At 51.5% G+C, this 19,816-nt stretch overlaps 1 protein-coding gene across 3 annotated transcripts in view; it reads left to right on the top strand.

Moving 5' to 3' along the window:
• Positions 1-19,816, top strand: part of SCUBE1 (signal peptide, CUB domain and EGF like domain containing 1) — a 120,926-nt gene that overhangs the window by 88,334 nt on the left and 12,776 nt on the right. For all 3 annotated transcript variants that reach the window (XM_053585699.1, XM_053585700.1, XM_053585701.1), the window contains 7 exons: positions 1,548-1,670; positions 3,580-3,696; positions 5,242-5,364; positions 16,590-16,709; positions 17,048-17,152; positions 18,101-18,217; positions 18,627-18,764. In XM_053585699.1, the coding sequence (XP_053441674.1) occupies positions 1,548-1,670; positions 3,580-3,696; positions 5,242-5,364; positions 16,590-16,709; positions 17,048-17,152; positions 18,101-18,217; positions 18,627-18,764 (843 nt within the window). The remainder of the gene's footprint in view (positions 1-1,547; positions 1,671-3,579; positions 3,697-5,241; positions 5,365-16,589; positions 16,710-17,047; positions 17,153-18,100; positions 18,218-18,626; positions 18,765-19,816) is intronic.

A 19,816-nucleotide genomic window follows, 5' to 3' on the forward strand; every position in this document is an offset into this window, starting at 1 on the left:
GCTGAGCTGTGGCCATTGCCCGCGGGGAGCTGTTCTGTCCATGTTCCTTGCTGAGAGAGCCTCTCCCATCTCTCCCTTCATGTGTCTTCACATCAGGGTGAGGCCACCACCCATCCTGTCACCTCTTACTTTATTACCAGTTGCTAGGTCATGACTGGAGGGGGCAATCAGCATGGGGTCCTGGAGGCCCAACCCTCAGAGAAACTTTGGGGTAGCTGTGACTGGGTCCCTGGAGAAGGGACCCCTCAGGGACAAGGAGGTCCTCTGACAGCACAGGATGTCAGGCTGGCTGGGGGCCCAAGAGTGAAACCCAGATGAGCAGGATGAAGGAGAAAGTCTGGGGGACTCAGGACAGGGCTGTGCTGGGGCGAGGAAAGCTGGCAGGATTGCTCGGAAGGGTGTCGCTTATTTCATGGATTGAGCCAGGTGACCTTTAGAATATAGCTACAGTTCATTAACTGCTGAGCAAAGAAACAGGTCAAACAGGTGGGGCATGTGGGTGGGGCAGTGGGAGGTCAGTGAGTCCTCCCCACTGACCAGAGAAGCCTCCTCAAACCAGTTATTTATCTTTGTAAGCCTCAGTCTCCTCCTCCAATAGGGGCAATAAGACCTTTTCAAATTACTTATTTAGAGACAGGGTCTCACTCTGTTGCCCAGGCTGGAGAGCACAGGATGATCACAGCTCACTGTAACCTCACAGTCCTGCCTCAGCCTCCCGAGTAGCTGGGAGCACAGGCCTGAGCTATCATGCTCTGCTAACACCTTCTTTTTTTTTTTTTTTAGAGACAGAGTCTCACTTTATGGCCCTTGGTAGAGTGCCGTGGCATCACACAGCTCACAGCAACCTCCAGCTCCTGGGCTTAAGCGATTCTCTTGCCTCAGCCTCCCGAGTAGCTGGGACTACAGATGCCCGCCATAGCACCCGGCTATTTTTTTTTTGTTGCAGTTTGGCCGGGGCTGGGTTTGAACACGCCACCCTCGGCATATGGGGCCGACGCCCTACTCACTGAGCCACAGGCGCCGCCCAACACCTTCTTTTTAAAAACTATTCGAGTGCTGGATGAGCACCAGCGCCTCAGGAATGTGAGTGCGTGCTGTCCTGCGATGGTCTTCAGTGAGGGCACACTCCTTACCCTTGTTGAGCAGACAAGGGCCATGTGAGAGGCAGTCGCTTGATCAGGGTCAGCCCAAGTGGCACCTGCCTGTTCCAGCCCAACAGCCATCCAGGCTGCCTCCCTGAGTCTGCACACAAAAGGACCTGAGGGACGTCACCATCCCTGCTGTTGCGTGTGGCACAGCCGATATCCGTTCCTCTCTGTTGTGTGTCGTTAATGCTGGGCTTGCTGGATCTCCGGAAGCTGGGGAGCATGGGGCTCTGAACCTCCCCGACCCCCTCCTCAGTGTGCTCAGCTGGGGCCTGAGGCCAGCCCCGGGCAGTAGGAGCAGGCACATCCAGACAGTGCCATCCCCTCGTGGTCAGGCAGTGCCCCACCAGGCAGGTGCACAGGCTCATCCTCCTCGCCTCCTTGCCCCCTTGACCCCCACAGACATCAACGAGTGCCTGGTCAACAACGGGGGCTGTGACCACTCCTGCCGCAACACGGTGGGCAGCTTCGAGTGCGGCTGCCGCAAGGGCCACAAACTGCTGACTGACGAGCGGACGTGCCAAGGTGAGCTCCCTGGGCAGCCCTCAGGGCCTAAGGTCCCCGTCCTCATTGGGTTCAGCAGGCTCAGTGCACCTTCCCCTCTCCTGGGCTTGCTCAGGCTCTTAAAAGATGGGTGGTTCCCTCTGCCAGGCTGGGTGGTGCTCGCTGCACCCTCCCTTCCTCGTCCTTTATGAGTCTAGGGGGCCATCCTGTCCAACCTGTCCTTTTATAGATGGGAACGAGGCCCAGGGAGATGTCAGCACTTGTCCCTCTCTCCAGGTGACCCCGGGACTGAACTGCTTGGGCTCAGAGGTGGGGTGCTGCCACCTGGTGGGAAATATGGCACATTGCAGGCACTCCCCTACAGTTCCTTCCTTGGGGGTCTTGGGTACCAGATAGAAACCAGGGTAGTGGGCGGAGAGGTCAGTGGTGAAGCCAAGAATCACAACCTAGGACAGTCCCCATGGAGTCTAGGATGTAGCTGGAGCCTAGAGGATGGACAGTCAAGGGGTTGGTCAGGGAAGGAACCCTGAGAAGGGTTCATTAGTGAAATGTTTGAAGGATGAATTTCCAGGAGTCAGGGAGAGAAACTCACCCAGCTGAGGGATGCCCTTGGCCTTGCATCCCCAGCAGCCCCCTGAGATGGAGAGATGGCCCAGTATCTGCTCTGGCCTCCCCTGCCTCACCCCCACCTGTACGTTCTCCACCTTCTTCCAGGCTTATCCTGTGACACCTTGGGACTCTAAGCTCCTCAGGTCCATCAGGGAGGGTTTCGTGTTCCTTTGCTTGCCACTCAGGGCCCTTGGGATGGGGACCTGCGACACCTCCCCAGTCCCTCTTGAGCTCCACACAATCCCCTGGGCACCCCAGGCGGCCTCCTCCCAGCCTTTGTGTGGAGCTCTTCCTCTACTCTCATTCCCACATTCTAAGCCAGCCTATCCTTCAAGGCCTTACCCAGGTGCCAGAAGCACCTTCACAGATCTCCCTTCCCAGATCCTTAGAGCACAATTCCTTCCTAGTGTTAGTGTTTTTATAAACACATATGTATTATGAATACATATGAAGTTTCATCAGATAATATATTCAAAGAATGAACTCTTTTTTGTTGTTGTTGTTCTTGCAGTTTGGCCGGGGTTGGGTTCGAACCCGCCACCCTCAGTATATGGGGCTGGCGCCCTACTCACTGAGCCACAGGGGCCACCCCAAAGAATGAACTCTTAACTGCTATGCTTGTGGAGTGTCAAGTCGGTGTGTGCTTTACCCTCAGGGTCCCCCATCAGCTGTCCTGTAGGAGCCATTTTCCTCAGAATTTATAGCCAGGACAGATTTGTCTCCAGTCAGCATGTGGTTCATTTGCTCTCCTTTCCCTTTTTACCTTGGCTTCCAGGAAGCTCATAATCAAATTTCACATAATATCAGAACTCCCTTTTTACCCTTCATGAGTAGCATGTTCTCACCCACTTCCTATTTCTGCTGTTTTCCTTATTTTCTCAAGAAGTATCCTGGGGTGATAGGAAAATATGCTTTGGTTAGCATCCCAGAGACCTGGGCTCACATCCCAATTCGGCTGCTCCCTCAGGGCTCTGGGGCAAGCTGCAGTTTCGTGCAGATGTGGATCCAATACTTCTAATCACAGTTGAATGTGAGATATTAAAATAGCAGAGATTCATGATAATCCCTTCTATCCGAACTATTCCTACCTTGCTTAACTCTAGAAAAGAGGTGAGGTGGCGTCTAATGCAGAAACATCAGACAAAAATGGAGACTAGACCAGCACAAGCAGTCTGATATTTACTGTGGATCAGCTCTGTACTGAGCCTTAGGGCCCAGGGACTGTCCCTGCAGAGGTGCATTGTGTGACAGGGTGAAAGGCCATGCGCACCCAGCACACCTTCAACTCCTCTCCAAACTTTGTCTCCTTGGGGCCATACAGACGTTGATGAGTGCTCCTTTGAGCGGACCTGCGACCACATCTGCATCAACTCCCCGGGCAGCTTCCAGTGCCTGTGTGACCATGGCTACACTCTCTACGGGACAACCCACTGCGGAGGTCTGCAGCCTGCCCACCAGGGCCACCTCCCCCCCGAGGCACGCGCCTGGCCACACGGCCACCTACACTGCACCCCATATCCCAACCCTGACCTCAACTTTGGTGTGCCTGGGAGGGATCTTGCTGTAGACTGCTGGACAGAGGGGTCAACATAGGCAAGGCGGGGGTGGGGGAGGTGGTGCAGGGAATAGGAGGGGGTGGAGCAGAGCTAGCTGGTGCTTAGGCCTTGGCCAGGTTGTGCACAGACGCCTAGAATCCACGCGTACTGGAGAACACTGGGCCAGAACCCACGGCCAACACACAGAAAACCCCACAGGCAGCTTCTTCTAGCGAAGGGTCATAGCAGAGAAGGGCTATGCATGGTGACAGCGAGGGCACCCTAAAGGAAGAATGTTGAGTCATTCTGGGGACACATTCCAGAAGGTTCTGCATAGAAGGCACTGAACAGGGGGTACGAGAGAGCACCTGACAGCAGGGGGTATGAGGAAGCAGCCGGCAGCCTCTGTGGCTGGAGCCTCCGAGAGAAGGGGTCATGGCGGGGGAGGCAGGCGAGGAGGCAACTTGACTCCATGTGTGGGGCTTAATGAGCCTTGGGGAGACGTGGGGTTTTATCCCAGTGAGAGGAAAAACCACTGGAGGGTTTGGGCAGGGGTATAATGTGGCCAAGTTCATGTCACAAAATTCTCCTTCTGCCGCGTGTAAAAGCATGGAATCAAGGTCCCCGCGGGAGACAGCTCTAGGCATGGCTCAGGCACTGCTGGAAAGAAGGGGAAGGCTCTCGATGTGTTCAGGAGTCAGAGCCGACAGGACTTAGTGCTGAGCAGGTGGGCTGGTAAAGGCGGTGGGTCTTCCTTTTCTGTGGCCTGGGGGTAGCCATACTCACTATCGCAGCATGGAGATCAGGTGGGGTCAGTGATAGAGTGATCAGGTCACAGGTGGTGCTGGTTGGCTACTGGAAGTGGGCCACAGATCCTTCTGGAAAGACTCAGAACATGCCCTCTCCTCTCTGGGCCTCTGCTCCCTGGCACACAGGCAGCCCATCCCTCCTTAATCTCTCCAGTGGGGGCTTTGGTCAGAGGAGGCAGGGCCTTGTTGGTGACTTCTTTCCCTTTGTCTACTTTCCAGGAGGGGCACTGAGGCTGGGAGGGGGCTTGTCCAGAGTTCCCACACACACACCCAGTGAGATCGGCCCCTCCTGCCCACAGGACCCAGCTGGGTGGGAACTTGAACTGTGCGTGACCCCTCTGCCCTGCCCCAGGCCAGGCACAACTGCTTGAGTTCAGAAAACTGCTGAGGTTCGAGAGGAAAGGATGTGTGTAGCCGGTGTGGGCTGGCTAGGGGTCTGTGGGCCTGTAGTGCCGTGTGTGAATATGTGTGTGTGTGTGTGTGTGTGTGTGTGTGTGTGTGTACAGCTCTCTGTCAGCATGGCATGCCGGTGTCCGGCAGTCCTGTCCTGGGGGGGCCCTTGCCCTGCCAGCAATGTGGGTGTGGCCTGGGCTGGCCGCCCCACCTCCCCACTGCCCTCACACCCCTCTGTGCCTCCAGATGTGGATGAGTGCAGCATGGACAACGGGAGCTGTGGCCACGGCTGCGTCAACACCAAGGGCAGCTATGAGTGCGTCTGCCCCCTGGGGAGGCGGCTCCACTGGAACAGGAAGGACTGCGTGGGTGAGTGGGGCAGCCGCCTGGCTGGCTCCTCTCCTTGCACCTGGGTGGGGCAGCGGGGCAGGGGCTTTTCCCAGGTGGAGGTGAACAAGGTGGGCCATCCCCTTCCATTGGGCCTGGGTTACTAGACAGGAGTTCTCTGCTGCTGGGATGTGGCTGATGGAGTGGGTCACAGGTGACAGCAAGTTTAGGTCAGCCGGAGACACAGAAACAGGGACCTGTGGCAGAGATGGGTCACAAGGAAGAGGTCTGGGAGTCAGTGTGCAGCCAGGGCTATGGGGCTGGGCACTCTGCTGATGTCTGAAAGGGTCTGGAGGCTTGGAGGAGCGCACCTAGAGGCCCCCTCACCCAGCTTCCCCTTGTCCTGTGGAGGAAGCTGGTGGGGTGGGGTGGTAGCAGTTACAAGGGCTACAGCAGGCAGCATCAGTCCGGTCTGTCTTTCCAAACCCTCAGCCTGTACAACTGCCAGACCCAGGCCTCTGGGGCAGGGCAGGGCCCCAGAAAGTGCAGGGTTCACACGCCCTCTGCTGGTGCACGCTGGGCTCTGTGGGAACCTCCAGGCTGAGTACTGGGTGACAGGCACATTCACTGGGTCGCACACACCTGCCGGCTCCTGCTCTAGGTAGGGGCCATGTGCCTGCCCTCCTGGAACCCCGCTCACATCCCCAGGACCACTGGAGTGAGCATTTTAAATCAGAACCTTCCTGGTGACTCCTCATGTCACTCAGAATCCAAACCACACTTAGAATGGCCGGAAGGCTACTGGCAGCTGGCCTGGTCGCCCTCCCCTTTCCCCCTCATTTTCTCATGCCAGTCTCACTCCCCTAGGCCCGAGCCCCCACTCTTCTCGGCCGGCTTTCCGGGGCTCTCCTCACTCCTGCTTGGCAAGGCCTGCCCTGTACCCTTCCGGCCCCCCTCGGCCCTCTTTGCTGTCCACTTTCCAGCTGTCTTTTCCCCGTCTGCACTTTCACCATTTTACGGGCTCTTGTTGGTTTGTGGCTGGCTGTCTGCACTGGAATATCAGTTTACAAGACAGAACAGGTATTCTTGGCCTTCCCGTTCATCGTTGTATCCCCAGCCCCTCAGAGGGAGCCTGACAATAACAGACACGAAGTGAATATTTGTTGGATGAGTGAACCCATTGAAGAGTAATGATATTAGTTAATATCTGAAATCAAAAAGCTGAACACATTTGCTCACTCCAGTAAGGAATTGCTGTGTTCTTCGGGCAAAGACTTTGTTGAACAAAGCAAAATGCTGATCTGAAGTTGAGTTTTGGAAGGAGCTCGTATTAGTTGCAGGGGCAGGACTGGGGGACGGGAGTCCTAGAGCCTGGCTTAAGCCAACTACCAAGGCAAGAAGGGGTTCACACCAGTGCACTGCCTGAGTCTGCCTGAGGCTTCCAGAGGGTCGGTCCTTTGGAGTCACGCCAGTGCTGGTGTTTACTTGTCACCACAGCTCTAGGGCTGACGGTCTAGGGGTATAGGGAATTTTTTGTTTTGCTTTTCTCAGTCCTCCTATTGGGCCTCCCTCCGTCAGAGCTATAGGACAGGCTACCAGTGCTTGTCCAGATCTTCACCATGACACTAACCCTCCGTGCAGAGTCACTAGGGAGCTCTGACCTTCAGGTCATTTATCAGATCAGTCAGTATAGTTTTATCCCACTTATGTCTTAAAGTCATCTGGTAGGACTGAGGCTACATAAAAGCATTAATAGTCTGGATAACAAGCATGCCATGAGCGGGACAAGCATAACTAAAGGTATTATTAGAAGGTGCTGGAAGCTTCTCTAGAACCATGGTCTAAGGTTTCCTAGGCCTGACCAAGGAAACAAGTCCCAATGCCCTCTGTCTGCCCTAAGTGTTCACGCTGCACCACTCTTGAGCATTATATGCTCTGCCGTATATGCTGGTATATGCTGGTTCAAAATGAGACGCTGCCATATATGCTGGTTCAAAATGAGACGCTGGCAGTGGTGCAGAACCCCCTCATTGGCAAGTGAAAATCCAAGGTTGTGCTATTGTCTGAGACTGCTTGTGCTAGCAAGGCGGCCCGGTTCACTGTGGCACCCCTCCCCTGCCCCTCCCCCCACCCCACGACCCACCCGTGGTGTAGGTTGTATTAGTCATTATATCACCCAAAGGGGAGATTTCTGGTGACCACGCTGAGTTGTCCAGTTCCTACAGACGGACTCGGTATCTTCAGCAGTCTGTTGTACCCGTCATTTGTACCCCTAGGAAGGGGCTTGTACTTCACATTCTTTGCAAGTTCACTGAGGGCTTGGAGGTCACACACTTGAGACAATCTTTTTTTTTTTTTTGAGACAGAGTTTCACTTTGTCACCCTTGGTAGAGTGCTGTGGCATCATAGCTCAGAGCAACCTCAAACTCTTGGGCTTCAGTGATCTTCACGCCTCATCCTCCTGAGTAGCTGAGACTATACAGGTGCCTATCACAATGCCTGGCTGTTTTTAGAGACGGGGTCTCTCTCTAACTCAGGCTGGTCTCTAACACCTGAGCTCAAGCAATCCACCTGCCTTGGCCTCCCAGACTGCAGGATTACAGGTGTGAGACACTGTACCTGATCAAAAGCAGTGATTTTCAACCGGTGTGCCATGGCGCCAGGAGTGCCAGGAGAGAATCTTAGGTGTGCCACAAAAATTTTTAAAGATAATTAATGAAATTATTTTCAAAAGAGATTCAAAGCACAGTAAATATATTCTTTTTTTACCCTTTCTTTTGATCAATATAACTTGTGTGCTGAAGAAGTTTAACTATAGGTTTGAGTGTGCCATGAGCTAAAAAAGGTTGGAAAACACTGCTGTAAATGGTAACTTTACATTTCTGAAAAATTCATTGCTATTTTGGGTGGCACCTGTGTCTCAAGGAGTAGGATGCCAGCACCATATACCGGGGGTGGCGGGTTCAAGCCTGGCCCTGGCCAACACTGCAAAAAAAAAAAAATTCATTGCTATTTTTCAAAAACAGTAGGGCTAATAAAGACACTGAAATGTCTGAGTAGTTTATAAATAATTCTTCCGATAAAATGTCCACATTTGGAATATCCCAAACGGGGAGCACAAAATCTCATATTTTGGCCCCATGAGTGCTCCTCTTTTTTCAACAAGCAACTGCTTCATCCACGAAGAACATAAGCATACTCTTCCCAGGGCACGTGTGTGGCCACAAAGTCCCCTGCTCAGAAGGTGCCGAGGGCTTGGTCCCCACGTCTGTCCCTTTTGCCCAGGATTGCAGGGTTGTTCTGGTTACAGAACAGTCACAAGCTGATCATTTCCTCTGCTCGCCATGTTGCCTGATGTCACAGCCGATTTGTCCCTATGGGTGTGAGTTGTCTTAGGGAATAAGTTAGCAAACGTCTGTGAGGTGGTCTGGTGGCCTCGCCAGGCCGCACCCTCATGGATCTTACAATTTGGTCATTCCCAAGAGGAAGCCAGTGTAGTGTGACTGGGATGGACCTTGAACCTCCGTGTGGATTGAGTCCCGGCACTGGGAGGTCTTTGCCTGAGGACTGGAGTCCGAGCAGCCTGTTCAGAGTGGTGATCTGCGAAGCTGCTTCTCTAACTTCTAGCTCTTCTGCGACCTCTCTGTGTTCAGTCACGGACAGTAAACTTCCAGGTTTTCACAGCATTCCAAAGTCGCCGCACATTATCCACAAGCTTCTCCGTTCTCTGGGAATATTTGCCCTCTTTATCCTAGTTTATTTTAGCATTTTACCCTGCCCTTAGAGGGCCACACGTTGGGCCACCAGCGGCCGTCTGACCCTTAGGGCTTGACTCCAGTCTGCATAATGTTTGCGTCTCCAGCCTGCTATTGTCTTTCTCAGTTTTATGTTTTTGTTAACAACTTTATTGACATACAATTTGTGTGCCGTACAATTTACTCACACAACTTAAAGTAGACAGTCCAGCGGGGTTTTTTTGTTTGTTCATAGAGTTGTAACCACATATATTCTAGAACTCATTTCTTCCAAAAAAGAAACCCCATGTCCAATAGCCGTCACTCCCCAGTTTCCCTCAAGTCCATTCCCCCAAGGCCCCGGCAACCACTGATTGACTTTTGTCTCCATGAATTTGCCTTTCCTGGACATTTCGCATAAATGGAATTATATAATATGTGATCTCTTGGGACTGGCTTATTTCGTTCAGCATGATGTTGTCCAGATTCCCCGTGTCACAGCAGGGATCAGTCTGCTGTTCCTTTCCGTCCTATGCATAGACCACATTTTGTTCATCCATTCGTCAGTTGACAGACAGTCGGGTTGTTTCTACTTTGGGGCTGTTATGAGTAATACTTTGTGAACACTGGTGTACACATTTCTGTGTGTACATATTTTCAATTTTCTTGAGTGTATACCTAGAGTCGGAATTGCTGGGTCAGGTGCTAACTCTTTGTTTAACTCTGAAGGAACTTCCAAATTGTCTTCCAAAATGGCTATACCATTTTACATTCCCACCACCAATGGAAGAGGGTTCCAGTTTCTCCATATCCTCACCAACACTTGTTATCTAACTTTTTGGCTGTAACTATCCTAGTGGGTAGAAAAGGGGGGAGGTTCTTCCTTTTTTCGTTGTTGTTGTTTTTTGTTTTCTGTTTTTTAAGACAGTGTCTTGGTATGTTGTCTTATGCTAGTCTTGAGCTCCTGGGCTCAAGCTATCCTCCCACCTCAGCCTCGTAAGTAGCTGGGACTACAGGCCTATACCACCATACCTGGTTCTCATTGTGGTTTTGATTTGAATTTCCCTGACGGCTAATGGTGTTAAGTATCTTCCCTTGTGCATGTTATCCATTGGTATATGTTACTTGGAGAAATATTTATTCATATCCTTTGCCTCTGCTGTGGCGTCACAGCTCACAGCAACCTCCAACTCCTGGGCTTAGGCGATTCTCTTGCCTCAGCCTCCCGAGCAGCTGGGACCACAGGCACCCGCCACAACGCCTGGCTATTTTTTTGTTGCAGTTTGGCCGGGGCTGGGTTTGAACCCGCCACCCTCAGTATATGGGGCCAGCGGCCTACCCACTGAGCCACAGGTGCCACCCATCCTTTGCCCTTTCTAAATGGGATAGTCTTTATTATTTAATTGTATTACAAAGTTTCTTTACATATTCTATTTACAAGCCCCTTATTCAATAAATGATTTACAGAGATTGTCTCCTTTATGTAAATCATCTTTTAACTTTCTTTATGGTGTCCTTGGAATCAAAAAAGATGACAATTGTCATGAAATCTAATTTATCTGGTGTTTTCCTTGGTGCTTTGTGTTTTTTGGTATCGTTTCTAAGAAACTATTGCCTAATCCAAGCACCCAAAGATTTGCACCTGTGTCATGTTCCAAGGCGTTTTATAGTTTTAGCTTTTACATTTAAGTCTCTGATCCATTTTGAGATGATTTTAAATGGTGTGAGCTAGGGGTTCAACTTCATTCTTTTGCATGTGCCCTCCTGGTTGTCACAATTTCATTTGTGGAAAAGATCATTCTTGTCCCACGTGGAAGTGTCTCATCATCCCTGTCAAAATCAGTTGCCCAAAGCAGTGTGGGTTTATTTCTGAAACCTCAGTTCTGTCCCTGGATCTCTTTGTGTACTGCAGCTTCATAGGAAGTTTTTCAGTCAGGAATTGTGAGTCCTCCAACTCTGTATTCCAAGATTTATTTGACTACCCCTTTTTTTAATTTCAAAATATTAAAGGGCACAAGTAGGGTTTTGTTACATGGATACCTCTCACAATGCTTAAGTCGGGGCATTTCGCGTACCCATCCCTGAATAGTGTTCACCATACCTGATGGGTGGGTTTCACCCCTCCCCTCCCCTTCTTGATTTCCAAGGACCTTTACACCTCTCTGTGCCTGTATGTGCCCATCGGTTCGCTCCCAACTGGTAAAGAGTATGTTGGTGTTTGGTTTCCCATCCCTGAGACACTTCACTTAGGAGACGGTCTCCAGGTCCGTCCGGGTTGTTACGCAAGACACCAATCTGACGATTCTTGAATTTTCCTTGAATTTCCAGTATGAATTTTAGGATTTGTTCCTTTTTAAGATCAGTCCCATCAGTGATGAATATCAAGTTGAGATTTGTTTTGGATTGTCCGAAAGCTCTGTTCTGGATGTGAAAACTTCTGAAGCACAGAAACACCAAGTTAAGTTTCTCCTTCAGGAGAGGGTAAAAGGTCCTCAGGTGAATATGAGAAGGAGAAAATGACCAGATGCCGTAATTAGTTCCTTGGCAAGCAGAAAAAATCCTGGACGTTTTCAGTTCACAGTAGGGATCATCCTGCAAGTGGCCCCTGAGGTTTACAGGTAATGGACAAGATCTGAAGATGCGTCAGCTGATTTCAGCAGGGCTACCATCACTCTGAGCTGGGAGAACACCCTTGGCTCCTGGTCAAGGATGAGTGGGTCCTTAATGTTGCTGCGTTGTTGAGTTTGTACCTGAGGGCATGGCTTAATTTTGGCATGTTCCTATTAAAAAAATTTTTTAGCAGTCTGGGAAGACTCAGTGTGGACTCTGCTGGGCCTCGTGTCTGTTCTGCTAGTGTTGTGAACACTCCTGGCCCAGGGATTCAGTTTTTGAATCGTATGTATTGTAGGCATATTAAGGCCCCTACCAGCCATCTGGAATTAGAATTGTGTGTAAGAGGATTTTCTGGGACTTCCAAAATAACCTTCTTAAGTGCCCTTTGGGCCACACACATGGGGCCCTTGTCCCAGAGAAAGGAAGAGTGTTCTCTGGGGTAATGGTCCCAGAGGGATAGTTATAGGTTGGAACATGGGAAGGAACTGAGGACTGTTAGGAAGCCTCACTGCTCGAGTGGTTTTAGTAATAAAAACAAATCCAGTCCCCACCCCTCAAGCCTTCTGCACCTTCGTGTCCCGGTCAAGTTTGCCTTTCACCGTCTGCCTTCCTGTCCTGACACAATCAGACATTCTTACTTTAAGGTTCAAACACTTTTTTTTTTTTTTTTAATTACTGCTGGTCAGTTTGCCTTCCCTCCTGCTTTACAGGCGACTTTAACCTGTCCTGAGGGATTTGATGTTCTATGGTAGTGGAATTCATGGTGTACATGGTGGACTCTGGGTCTGAGGTTTACCCTACTTACCAGGGAAGTAAGCTGCCCTGCTCCTGTTTCCTGGGTGCTGGCAGGAGTCTTGAGCTTCCGGGCAGGAGACAGAGGACTTTATTACTCACAGCATGAGCATCGTGTTTGCTTTGGCTCCCCTGCTCCTACCCTGCTGCAGTGACTATGTGGGGTCCCAGCACATGCTGTACAGGCCCGGCAACCCAAGCCGACCTTGGGGAATTCACCACTTTCACAGTGAAGGCCGCTGCTCTTTGTCTGTGGGGAAGTGTCACCTCATCGCTGGAACTGCTGGCTCCAAACAAGCCCAGGAAATGGCCCCAGGGGAAAACACAGTTGAGGCTTCTCATCCTCTGCTACCCAGCAGGAGCACTCAGGGATATGATGGGCTGCCTTCCTGTGACGTTAAAGGAGAAGACTGTGTTTCTGTGTGTCCGTATGTATTGACAGTCCCTTTGAGAATTTAGAGCAGTGGTTCTCAACCTGTGGGTCGGCGTTAGGAAGGTTGAGAACCACTGATTTAGAGAGAACTGAGTTGGGAGATTATTGTCCTTCTGTTCTTCACCAGTGTGAAGGTGGGTTCTCCCACGGCCCCTGGGCTGGCTTTTTCGACAGATGTTCTGAGCTGTACACACTTGTCAATCCTTTGGGAACAGAGGACTCTGGGGTGACTACGAGGGGTCCCAGCACACGCTGCACAGGCCAGGCAACCCAACCCAAGCTTGGGGAATTTTTGCATTTAACTGGGGGCCAGATGTTTTTATCCAGTGGGCTGTGAGGGTTTTGTTTGTTTGTTTCTAAATGACTTATTTTCTAAGACTCCTTGAAAATGTGCACTCATGTGTTGAAGATCATTTAAACCAGCAATCTCCAATTTATTTTTCCAGCTAAGTCCTCTATTTCAGGTTTGAGTCCATTTACTAAGAGAAAGGACAAGACTCTCTTTATTTTGGCTTTTAGGTCTCCTCAAAAATATTGTTTGAAGTTTAAAGTCTGTGTTTAAAATCTTCTCTTCAATCATATGTAGATTTTATTTTTTGAGATGGTCTCTTGCTATATCACTCAGGCCTCAAACTTCTGGACTCAAACAATCCTCTGCCTCATTGGGGTTACAAGTGCGTGATATTTATTTATTTATTTATTTATTTTGCATGATTTTTATTTACAATTTTACACATTTATTTAATTTTTTCTTAAGGGAAAGCCTTCTGAAATGGCTTTATACTATGGTTCCTATTTTTCTTATTCCTTTAGGGTTATTTATTAAAATTTTGCATAGCTGGCTTGGTGCCCATAGCTTAGTGGTTATGGCACTGGCCACATACACCAGGCCTGGCGAGTTCAAACCTGGCCTGGGCCTGCTAACCAACAATGACAACTACAGCAAAAAAATATAGCCAGGTATTGTAGTGAGCGCCTGTAGTCCCAGCTACTTGGGAGGCTGAAGCAAGAGAATTGCTTTAAGCCCAAGAATTTGAGGTTGTTGTGAACTGTGACACCACAACACTCTACTGAGAGTGACATAAGTGAGACTCTGTCTAAAAAAGAAAAAAAAATTGCATAGCTAAGTATTGAAATCTTCTCCTGATTTTTACCATATGTTATATTTAAGCTTTGCTCAACATCCAAGATCCTAACAGTTAAGTGAATTCGTTGGTATAAATGTGATTACCCAGAACAATAACTATCCCATGAAATCCTTAATTCTGAAGCAAAAATTTATCTATCTCCTGAAATTTAGGAAATTTGAATTTAGCACTTTATTTAGCACTCACCTTAGCTGTAGACCAGGTTTAAACTCAACATTACACCAAGCTGGAGGGAACCTGTAGTGAGACCCTGTCTTTACACAAGAAAATTGTTTTTAATTAGCCGGGCGTGGTGGCTTGCACCTGTAGCTACTCTGGAGGCTGAGGCCGAAGATCACTTGGCTTGAGCCCAGGAGTTCGAGGCTGTAGTGACCCATCATTACACACTGCACTCCAGCCTGGGTGAGAGAGGAAGGCTCCATCTCTCTCTGTCTCAAAAAAAAAATAAATTCAACAATATAGGTAATGTTTTCTGGTTTAGCAATTTGAATGGAACATTGTACAATGTGACTTTTCTTTTCCTGGCATAAAGCCTGAGGAAGAAGTTGCTTGTGCAGGAGGCGAGGGACAAGAGCAGGAATGGATGGGGCTACGTGGTTGGTGAGATGGAGCTGGGTGGGACCGAGAGAGATGAGGGAGAGAGAGAGAGAGAGAGAGAGAGAGAGAGAGAGAGAGAGAGAAAGCTTCCAGAGGTAGATTCAGAAGCCGTGGGTGGGTGGAAACTGAGACTGAGGGGTACCAATGACAGAAGCTGACTGCTGAGTGATCAGTATTTTGTCTCCTAACTTTTTAGAAGTCCTCTTAAATATGCACTAATTTATTAGTTTAGACACGTCAGAAGTTCCCATAAATGATCAGTGTTATTCCAAGCTGTTGGTTGTCTGCCTGTCATCGTTATTTGGATGTTGGGAGTGGGTGGCCATTCACGAAGACGAGCACAAGTTGAGATTGTAGTCTAACGCGTCAGCCTGCAGGGGTTCCGTAGGCCAGCTCAGCTCTGGCATAACAAACCATGATGGTCACCATGGTCACCTGAAAGTATGTGCTCAGAATGGTTCCCCAGCTTCCCCCAGCCAAGCAGAAGCTAGAAAGAGCCTTGCGATCAATGACCTGACAATTTCTACCTTAGAATCAGAGAACAAAGTGACCTCCTTTCATGCATTGGCAGAACAGAAGGGCCCTCTTGAAGATTTCACAAGGGACCTAGAGAAAGGTCTGCAAAGACTGGTCTGTAGTCGAACAGACCTCTAGCCCCCAAGGGGGGTCACCTTGGACTGAGTGGGAAGCGTGCAGTACTGTCTCCGTCTGCTCCTCCTTATCCCTCCAGCAGACACAAGACAAGGCAGAGCACAGCAAAACTCATGGGATAAAATTTTACATAATAGTTAAACAAGAGCAAAAGCAAAGAGCAAAGAGTGACAGCAGACGCCCAAGGTACAGGTCCGCCTGCGGCTGAGGGTCTGATTACCCTGTCGGAGCTCCATTTGTCCATTTGGTAGCAAAGTTGTTAGTAGTCAGCGTGAGAGTTGAGCAGGGCAGGTGAGATTCAGGTCTCTGTGGAGCTGCCTTCCTGGAGACCAATTTGAAAGGCAGACAGAACAAGGTGAGCTCTGGACTTCCGCAGCATTTTCTAAAACACCCTTTGAGGAGTCTCCGTAACTACCAAAGGATGAGACCCCTGCTCAGTATCTTCGACCTAAAGGCTGAGTAAAGGGGAGTTGGGTTTGTCAGGCACGCTCACGAGCGAGGAGCCGCTGGTCTTCCAGGGACTCGGGGCAAGTTTATTCAGGTCACATCAGGGTTGGTGAATGTCTCAGAAGCCTGTGTTGGTCATGGAAGGGAAGTGACTTGTCTGAGCCTGGACGCCTGGTCAGTGGAGTGACTCTGCACTGAGCATTGACTCAGAACACGGGACTGTCACTAGGAAGTTGGCTTTCAGGGGCATGTCCCTTCAGCCAAGGGTCACTGACTGATTAGACTTCTGGAAAATCTGTTCTGGTGTTTACCATAGCTATAGAAAAGTCCATCTTTTTCTTGAGGTCCAGTGGACTTTTTAATCCTCTAACGATGAACAAACACCAGCTGCTTTGGGCATCTTCAGACACCTAATGGGTATGTCGGGGGGCTGCCTCAGAGACATGGTTCCTAGTGGCCCATCCTATGCTCAGAAGTCAGGTCACTGCCAAGAAGTTCAAGTTCATTTACAGCTGTTCATTCCTCCAGACAGGAATGGCACCTGTTCTGGAGAACTCAGCCTGCCCCTGGGGAGCTCCTGGCCTTGGGATGGGGCATGAACCTTCTCCTAGGTAGCTAGGACTAGTGTCTGAAGGGGAAGAGGGATTAAGCCAGCTCTCTGGGTCTGGCGCCCCACAAGGCCAAATGGCTCTGGACTCACCGTGTCCAAAGCCCTGCCCACTACGACAGTCTAGCATGGAAGGAAGCATGGCCTGTGTCCCTGCTGGCCCACGCTCAGGGCCCTGACAACTCCAGGAAGCCCCCTGCCCCCAGCCTTTCTCAAGCTGACTCTTACATCTTCCTTCTCCTCAGAGGCGGGCAAGTGCCTTTCTCGGACCACGACCTCACTGCAGGCCCAGCTGTCCTGCGGCAAGGCAGGTGGCGTGGAGAGCTGCTTCCTTTCCTGCCCGGGCCACACACTCTTCATGCCAGGTAACCCCAGGCTGTCCCTGGGATGGGATGCTGAGTGAGGGCCTCTTCCCCTGGCATGGCTCCTGCTCCCTGATGTTCTCCAGGAAAGAGCCCAAGCTAGGAATGCGGGGCCCTGATTCTGGGCCACTGCCGGTTCTCTGTGGGTCTCACTGTCCTTCTCAGCAAAAGCCATGACTCGTTCCTGCCGCCACGGACCTGTGGTCTCATAGCAGAAACAAATCGGCATAGGGGTCAGTCCTGACCACCCTCTCCTTCAGCAACCCCACTGAGACCCCAGGAATCTGAGGGCCTAACAGGAAGGTACGCCAGGCCCACCTTACCCGCTGGCCTCTCTGCAGACTCTGAAAACAGCTACGTCCTGAGCTGCGGCGTTCCAGGCCTCCAGGGCAAGATGCTGCAGAAACGCAACAGCACCAGCTCTGGTGGCGGGCCCGGCTGCTCAGGTAGCCCTGGGGCCTGTCCTCTCTGCACACCCCGGGGGACCCCTTGACTTTGCATCCAGCACCATGGAGGGGGAGGGAAGGGCAAAGCCTGAGAAGATCCTCCTGGTCTGGGCCCCCAGGGACTGGAGATGAGGCAGGCCAGGACATTGATGCCACAGGCGGGGGCCCAGTCCAGGGCTGTGGATCACAGCGGGGCCCTTTTGGCTCTGGGGTCACAATAACAATGTTTTGATGACTCTAAAATGCAAGTCCACAGACCTCAGATTCTGTTTCTGTGGAGTGAGTAGCATCTGCTGAGGCAGTTAGGCTAAAAGCTCTCTAAGCCACAGCCGCCTTTGAAAACTGTGCCCAAGAAGAGCCCAGGTCCTTCGGGAACAACCCACCAGGGCCTGCCAGCGCGACATAGCCAGCCTTCCTGCCAGCCTAGCTGCAGGGTCTGTGGCTTCTGCAGTTTTTCTTATTCCAAATGCGGGATTCGATGAGATGGGTGCATTTGTGTATTTTTACTGCACCTACAATGCTAAACATCTGTGACAGCAGGATTTTTTAGTCCAAGGGGCTGTGATTTATTTAGTCTTGAAGGAGTCAGCAGCTCTGGGTATCTGTAGTATTTCACACCCCTTCCCTTCCTTGTCCCCCTGTCCCTTCTGTTCTGCCCTCTCTCCTGAAGGCACGAGGCATGTTAGTGGTTTGGTGATAGGGAGAGACCCTCTGCAGAAGCCCCGGGCTGGATGCCCTCCACACAACACATTCACCTTTACTAGGCCTTGCAGAGGGAGAAATGGGGCAGGGAGGCTTCCGCTATCTTGGGAGGGCTGTCAGGGGAGAGTGACTCAGACCAGGCCCCGCCCCAGCTCCAGGTGGATTTGTCTCCTGGCAGCCCCTGTCCCCCACCACCTCCTTGCCCACAGGAAAGGCCACCACCTGGGGGATTTTGGCTTTCCCCAGATGCCCCCACCGCCGCCATCAAGCAGAAGGCCCGTTTCAAGATCAGAGATGCCAAGTGCCACCTCTGGCCCCACAGCCGGGAGCGAGCAAAAGAGACCCCGAGGCTGCCACTTCTGGGTGAGTGGGCCACCCTATTGCCATTCCTACCAGCAGGGAGTCGGGGAGCCCCCACACCTAGGGCCAGGGCTGGGGCTCAGGGCCCAGGAGGAAAGCATCCAGCTCTGTTTTCCTGAAGATTCTTTCTCAAACCCAACTAAACTCATAGCACTCAGCAGGTTTACTTAGCCTGAGGCCTGAGTCTCTACTGGCCAGACTCTCAGCAGCCCTGAGCTGGGTGCACTGCTCATGTAGGAGGTGCCTCACACACAGCAGCGTGGTGGACTCCGGAGGGCTGGGCACAAGACCTAGGTCAGCCACCCACCTGGCCGTCTCCAGCCTGCAGACAGCAGTCTGGTGGGGAGGGGGCACGTAGGACCCTGCTCCTACCCCAGACCTCCTTTGCCACAATGGTTCCTTCCTTGTCTAGACAACTGCCACGTGACTTTCATGACCCTCAAATGTGACTCCTCTAAGAAGAAGCGCCGTGGCCGCAAGTCCCCATCCAAAGAGGTGTCCCACATCACAGCAGAGTTTGAAGTTGAGGTGAAGATGGAAGAGGCGTCAGGTAGGGGAGGGCTTCTCTTGTGGGGTGCTGTGGACCTACGGGAAGGCAGCAGACTGGGGTGCTGGCAGGGGGTCTGGACATGAAGCTGGGCTCTTCCCACCCCCCAGCCACAGCTTCTAGAGGAGGAGCCAGCCCACAAGCAAAGGGAACTGGCCTGCAGCCCATGGTGGATGAGCAGCCAGGAAAATGAGAGGAAGGGTTCCAGGGACCAGAGAGCCACCAGAGGCCTCTCTGCCCCTGGCTGGGGCCTGGAAGGGCACATGTGTGCAGCTCCCAGAGGGTGGAATCAAGGACTGTCTCTCCCAGGTTCCAGAAGGGAGCTTGCGATGCTGGCTTGTTTTATATTAACACTTTCCTCTGGGCTGTAAACAAGTACTGAGCTATGACAAGGGAGTTGGGAGGGGGTCTGTAGGTGTGTGTGGAGTATGCCTGGCCGTGGACTTGGGCAACGTGAAGGAAAAGTCCCTGCTCAGGCAACATGCCCAAACACAGGTAGACACAAACTTCCCAGCGCCGAGTGAGACTCCAGGTGTCTGGCTTGTGAGAGCAGAGCACAGAGCTGAGGTCTCTCCCCATGGGAGGGGCTCAGGAAGCCTTCCCAGAAAAATTCGAGTGAGAGCTTGAAGTCAGAGTCCATTGGTGGAGGAGGTAGCAAGGAATGGCATTCAGGCAGAGGGAATAGAATAGGCAAAGGCACAAAGCTCAGAGAGAGCAGGATGTGTCCAGGAAGAGTGGGCCAGCAGGGGGGCTGGACAGTGGAGTTCACATGAGTGCAGAAGTGATGAGGGTTGAGGCTGGCAAGGCATGTGGGGGCTGCACCTCAGAGGGCTTGGATTCAAGGCCTGAGCTAAATACAATCCTGGGGTCAGCGACAGTTCTCAGGGGTGTGACAGAGAAGAGCACCCACCTACTGAGGTATGTGTGACGTGTTGCAGTGGCAGAGGCCTGGTGTGCACTCAGATCTGCTTTGTGGCCTTGGGCAGGTCACGCTTCTTGGCACCTCAGCCTCCTCACCTGCCAGATGGGCACAACGGTGGCGCCTTCTTCCGGGG

The sequence above is a fragment of the Nycticebus coucang genome, chromosome 3 (assembly GCF_027406575.1).
Source record: "Nycticebus coucang isolate mNycCou1 chromosome 3, mNycCou1.pri, whole genome shotgun sequence".
Taxonomy (NCBI): domain Eukaryota; kingdom Metazoa; phylum Chordata; class Mammalia; order Primates; family Lorisidae; genus Nycticebus; species Nycticebus coucang.